We start from the raw sequence: 6,368 nt of genomic DNA on the forward strand, positions 1-6,368 counted from the left end.
TTTGACTTTTCAAGCTCAAAAAGTTTCCAAAAGTCAAAAAATGTTAAACTTTTGAAATGCAGAAATTTCCAACATTTTTTCCAGAACATTTCTGAGATTAAAAAATTAGGACATTTTTATCTCAGAACTTTCCAATTTACTTTTAGAAAATTTCTGAGTTTAATTTCAAAATTTCAGGGTTTTCAAAGTCAGAAAATTTTCAAAATTTAAAAAATTTTGACTTTTGAAACTGACAGAATTGCATTCCCCCCCCAGAAAACAACCTTGGATTTGTTTTCCAAGTTTCCTGAAATAAATCTCAAAATCTAATTTATTTTCTAGAAATTTTGAATTTAAAATTATTTGATTATTCTCCAACAAATGTTTGACTTTTCAAACACGGAAAATTTACAAAAATTTAATATTTTAGATTTTTCAAAAGCAGAAACCCATAACCATTTTTTTCCCATAACCTTGAAATTTCCGGAGGTTAATCTTAAAATTTCTGGGTGTTTTGGCTGAAGTTTACTGCTCCTGCTCTTCTGGCCCTGTTGCGCCGTCGTTCTGCTGCAGTCAGATAGCTGGTAGGCGATACAGTCGTAATCATTTTTACAGTGTTTACACGTTTCCATGACAACCTGCTGCTGCTGCCAGCTTGTTTTCAGGCGGTGATGTTTTTCGCTGATCCGCTTCCAGCAGGTTCATCACATCCGAGACGTCAGTGAGGACGACCGATCGCTCTGGAGGAGAAAATCAGATAAAGTCAGATAAATAAAGGAGATTTTATTTGGAAAATATCAACATTATGACTTTAAATCTGAAAATTACGACTAAAAGTCAAAACTATGACTTTGCCTTTCATAATGAAACTGAAACTCGTAAAAATGACTTCCTGCTTTTTCTTTCAAATGAGTTTCCATCGTTACATGATTTTTGAAAAATAAAAATTATATATTTTACTACTATATGAAATTTGATCCCTTTTTCAAAAACAAAATTTCATTTCAAATTTCAGGCTCTTAAAGTAAAGAAAAGCAGAAAACTTTTGCCCAACAGAGCATAGAAACATTTTAATCTGGTTTAATCTGAATACTGACGTTGTTTCCCGTTAATCCCAGTTTCTCCATGATCAGGTCCATCCTGGATGTGAGCGCCGCCACCGACGTTTCCATCTGCAGAACCCGCCTGCTCAGCCTGTCAGGAACAAAACCTGCTTTCAATCCGTTTCACCGTCACGTTTCATTTTCCCAAATTAATCCGTTTTTACCTGAGGAGCTGGTCCTGCGCCACGAAGCCTCGGCTCTTTTCATCGTCTGAGGCCGAACGATTCTCCGGAAACTCTTTTCCGTAGTTCCTTCCCAGGTTGTTCAGCTCGGTGTTAAGAGCATCCTGATTTTTACACAGAATAATTAATTTACTTATAATTTGTGACGTTATAATCCATCCATTTTCTTCCATCCATTTTCTTGCACCCTTTTTCCCTCAGTGGGGTCGGGAGGGGTGCTGGTGCCCATCTCCAGCCAACATTTCGGGCGAGAGGCGGGGTCACCTGGACAGGTCGCCAGTCTGTCGCAGGGCAACACAGAGACACACAGGACACACAACCATGCACACACACACTCACACCTAGGGGCAATTTGGAGAGGCCAATTAACCTGACAGTCATGTTTTTGGACTGTGGGAGGAAACCGGAGTACCTGGAGAAAACCCACCATGCACAGGGAGAACATGCAAACTCCATGCAGAAAGACCCCAGGCCGGGAATCGAACCCAGAACCTTCTTGCTGCAAGGCAACAGCTCTACCAACTGCACCACTGTGCATACTGTGTTATAATCATAAACTTCAAATTATTTATTGAGATTTGTTGTGATAAACCAAAAGGTCTGCAGCCACTAAAACCCAAAGAGGCACTTCTGCCCCCAAACTTATGACTTTAAATCTGGCAATTTACTAAATTGACTTTAAAACTCAAAAGTATAACTCGAGTCAAAATTATGATTTGCGTCAGTATATTTCCAAAACTTAAATTTTTTTTTACTTTTCAAACCTTGACACTATTGAAAATTCCTGAGATTAATCTCAAAATGTCAGATTTTCTTCTAGAAAATTTTCGACTTTTCTGAAAATGTAACATTTTTGACTTCTGAAATTCACACATTCCCAGGTTTTTTACAGGAAATTTCTGAGATTAAACTCAAAATTTGGGAGGTTTTTTTTCCAGAAAAAATCTTGGATTTTTTCCCCACATTTTCTGAAATAAATGGGATACTTTTCCAAGACACTGTAAAAACTGATGATTGATTTAATTTGAAACAAACCCGTTTTTCTTCCAGTTCAATTTTCATCCTCGTTTGTTCGTCTACATCCAGAACCTGGTTTCCGTCTCGGTCAAACTGCGAGAAAGCCGCAGATATTTCCTTATCTTCATGACCCATCCTGCAAATTCAGCTCTGATGTTAGACAGGATTTATAATAATAATAGTAATAATAATAATAATATTTTTACGAATTGCCTCTTACTCTTTAAGAGTCTCTCTGAAATCCTTGAATTCGATTTCTCCGGATCCGGACTGCAGAGCTTTCTGAACGTCCGATATTTTCTCTTTTTTCAGTTTCAGCTTCATAAAAGTCTTCATGTAGCTCTGGAGGTTTTAAGGAATCCGTGTCGTTAGTAATCCTTGTGTGGATATTAGGCGATTCAATCTGGTCCGTACCTGTTTGATGAGGTCAGTAATCTGCAGCTCGTCCTTCTGAGACGACAGCTCCTCTTTGACCTCTGAGTAGGTGTCATTGATGATGGCCAGGAACATGTTCTGGAAGGAAAAACACATGAACCACCGCTCAGGTTTAGCCCTAAAAATCAAACATTTGTTGCAGAAATTCTTACCAGCAGGACAAAGAAAACAAAAAACACGTAGGTGACGAAGTAAATGGGCCCCAGGACTCGGTTTGCGCGGTCGATTGCGTCGTAATCGAAGTCGCCGAGAATTATCCGGAACTGCGTGAAACTGCAACAGAAGGAAAACCGACGCAGTTTTTCCAGTTAAAATCTGTTTGGTAGCTATATTTACAGCAGTGGGTAAATAAAAATATTACTCAATTAAGAGTAGAACTACTTCAACATATTTTTACTGAAGTAAAAATAAAAAGTAGTTGTTCTTAATTAAAACTGCAAATAAAAACATGTTCAATGGGTAGAAAATACAGAAAATCTATTCAAATAAGAGTCGAAATACTTCAAACTAAAATTACTCAAGTAAAAGTAAAAGGTACAGCGCAGTAAAAATACTCCTAAAAGTAATTTTTTTCAAAAGAGTAAATGTAACTAGTTACTCTGGATATCTGTCACCACTTACATGCACTTGACGAATGTGCTGAAGGATTCGACCTCGGTTCCAAACAGCAGGTATCCAAGCTGCGCGTAGGCGAAGAAGACGATGAAGAACATGATGGCGAAGCCCAGGATGTCCTTGGCGCATCGGCCCAGCGTGGTGGACAGCTGCGTCATCGTCTTATTGAAGCTGATGTACTTGAAAATCTACAGAAAGACCAAAAGGAGGTTACTGTCTGATGGTTTTCTCCTTCGTTACCCTGAAAAGTTACAGCTAAAGGCTAATTTTAAAATGGCGTCTGCTAACTTAGCTAGCTTGCTAGCTTGTATGTGAAAAAGTATATTTCCTATATCAGCAAGATATAGTCTGTGTGTAAATTAAAATATTATTTTCACAAGAAATTAGACAAAAATACTTGGTAAGTTTTTGTGTTTTTGCAGTGAACAGCTCACTGCCTCACAGTCGCCTCCGAGGTTTAGAGGTGAATACTTTTTCACACAGGGATACTAGTTACCTTTTCTCTTATTAAATGACAAAACTATTTAAAAACTATATTATTTATATTATGTTTATTTTGAATAGGTTGCTAACTAAACCTTTAGTTTACCAACTAAGGATTTGGTTCAGAGCTAAATATTCAGCTAGCAAGCAGTAAGCTTCCTAGCTGTTAGCTTGGTGGGCAAATGTTTAGTTAGCAAGTGAACTGGTTGTCACTAACTAATCTGTAAATATGTAGCTCAAAGTTAAATGTTTAGTTGACAGTTAAAAAATATTTAGCTATGAGCTAAATGTCTAGATCAGTGGTTCTTAACCTGGTTCGATCGAACCCCAGGGGTTCACTGAGTCGATCTCAGGGGTTTGGCGGAGCCTCTGCCACGGAGGTAAAGACTCACTTGTGTAAAGTTGTGATGACGCCCCTCTTTGCCATCACTTGCTGCAGAGGATCACTTTACATTGCTTAGCCAATCAGAGCTGGGGGTTGCTCTGATTGGGGTTGCTACTGCCTCTAGTGGCGTGGGGGTGGTAACACAGCTAATATAATTACATTACTAAATCAGAATACCGCAAAGTATTTTTTGTGTCGGGGGCGGGGGGTGAGGGGTGGAAGAGAGAGGAATAAGAAGGGTTCGGTGAATGCGCATATGAAACTGGGGGGTTCGGTACCCCAAAAAAGGTTAAGAACCACTGGTCTAGATAGCAAGCAAAATAGCTTGTTAACTAAATGTTAAACTAATAAATAGCTCAGATCTAAAGGTTGAGCGAGAAAGCAAAATAGTTAGCATATAAAAAATATACATAGTCTGTAAGCTAAATGTTTAGCCCAGAGCTTAAATGTTTAACGAACAAGCTAAATAGTTAGTTTGTTAAAAAAACAAACATATTTAACAACAAGTTTAAAATTCTGCTTGCTAAATATATAAATATTTAGTTGCTAACTAAATGTGGAGCTAAATATTTAGTTCAAAAATAAATATTTACCTTGGAACTGTGAAATTTACGAATGAAAAATTAATAACATTGTGAAATTAGGACATTTAAAAATGAATGCCTAAAGCTAAATAACCCAGATTACACCTGTTTATCTTTATCAGTTTGCTGATCTGAAACATTTAAGGAGCCTGGAAACTTTTTAAAGTGTAACAATAAACGGTAAAAGATGTGAAACGTTTACCTTGATCCAGGCGAAGAACAAATTCACAGCATTCATGTTGTTGTACTGGGTTTGCCAGAAAGCCAGAAACTCAAAATCGGCATATAAATCCGGCTGTTCCAGCAGCGACCCGAGCAGATTATCCACTTTGATGGTCCGGAAGACATTGAAGACAATCGCAACGATGGCGAGCTGGAGAGAAAAACGCCGTTACTTCCTTCAGTACGAACAGCGGATCTGAATCTGGGCCTGAATCCGTCTCCTACCAGTATGACCAGTATGTCCAGGATGTTCCAGATGCTTTTGAAATAGGCGAACTTGTGTATCCGCAGCTCCAGAATCTCCTCCACCACGTAGTAGAGGATGAACACGCAGAAGACCAACTCACAGCCGAGGACAAAGTAGTCCCAGTGGGTGATGTAGCGGATCAGTTTGACGGTTCTGATCTGGTAGGACGGGACGGCGCCGCCGGTCGCTGGGAACTCCACCACCAACCTGGGAGACGCAAACCGACCGGTCAGAAAGAACCAAAACGAGTTTTATGCAACCAAAATAAATTAAATAAATTCCAGCCGTTGTTCCTCCGAATGGCTGAACAGATAAACACAGAAAACCTTCATGAAAAACAACGAACCACTTTGCGAATCTGCTCTAATCTGTGTTGGTCTGTGACACAGCAACCAGTAAAATACATTAAAATGTATCTACTATGCAAAATTCACATTTTGCATATTTTCATACTTTCATTTGGGTTTTACCTGCTTCTAAAAACAACCCAAGATCTTATAAGAAAAAACACCCCGTCGTTTTCTGGGAGTAAATTAATGTTCTTTGGTGTCTAGCACTTTTAGTTTTACCGCTGTATGCGCTGTACAATGGCTGCTGGAAAAGGCAGATGTTTTGCTGTTGATTTACCACCCAGAAAAAACTTTCTGTGTTCTTGTTTGTTGTGCAGAAGGTTCCACTTCTGCTTTTCAAAGATGTACTGTTGTACAATGTCATCTAAGAGTGACTCTATGCAAAACAAATCGGATAAACGTGTTTTGTATCGTCCATAGACCCATCCTAACCTGTTCAAGGAACCATTTAAAGTTCTTAATGCGATAAAATGTTGGAAAACTTCACCTGATGACACAGAACATGTTGATGTTTGCATTGTAGGCTGAGAAGTCGATGAAAACCGCCCTGGTTCCTCGGTCCAGCCAAAGGTTTTCCATCAGTTCTGCCAGGATGTTGGCGCTGTCCTCCTTGGTCCGGCTCAGGTCCTGGTAGAACCCGGCGCCGCTGTAGGTGGTCAGGAGGCCCCAGTAGGAGGAACCTTTGATGTTTTTCTCTGTGTGGTAGCGCCACCTACAGAGGAGGAAGGTTTATTTCTCTCAATGCTGCCGCAACGATGTTTTTATA

At 39.2% G+C, this 6,368-nt stretch overlaps 1 protein-coding gene across 1 annotated transcript in view; it reads right to left on the reverse strand.

Annotated features, from left to right (window-relative positions):
* Positions 1-381: 381 nt before the first annotated feature.
* The window catches only part of pkd2l1 (polycystic kidney disease 2-like 1), a 12,508-nt gene continuing 6,521 nt past the window's right edge, over positions 382-6,368 (reverse strand). Inside the window, exons 6-16 of the mRNA XM_008430019.2 lie at positions 6,090-6,314; positions 5,231-5,459; positions 4,986-5,156; positions 3,338-3,519; positions 2,869-2,989; positions 2,696-2,794; positions 2,502-2,623; positions 2,300-2,417; positions 1,247-1,368; positions 1,077-1,173; positions 382-719 (exon numbers count right to left, since the gene is read on the reverse strand). Of these exons, the coding sequence (XP_008428241.1) occupies positions 684-719; positions 1,077-1,173; positions 1,247-1,368; positions 2,300-2,417; positions 2,502-2,623; positions 2,696-2,794; positions 2,869-2,989; positions 3,338-3,519; positions 4,986-5,156; positions 5,231-5,459; positions 6,090-6,314 (1,522 nt within the window). The 3' untranslated portion in view covers positions 382-683. The remainder of the gene's footprint in view (positions 720-1,076; positions 1,174-1,246; positions 1,369-2,299; positions 2,418-2,501; positions 2,624-2,695; positions 2,795-2,868; positions 2,990-3,337; positions 3,520-4,985; positions 5,157-5,230; positions 5,460-6,089; positions 6,315-6,368) is intronic.

This window comes from Poecilia reticulata, linkage group LG15, assembly GCF_000633615.1.
Source record: "Poecilia reticulata strain Guanapo linkage group LG15, Guppy_female_1.0+MT, whole genome shotgun sequence".
Taxonomy (NCBI): domain Eukaryota; kingdom Metazoa; phylum Chordata; class Actinopteri; order Cyprinodontiformes; family Poeciliidae; genus Poecilia; species Poecilia reticulata.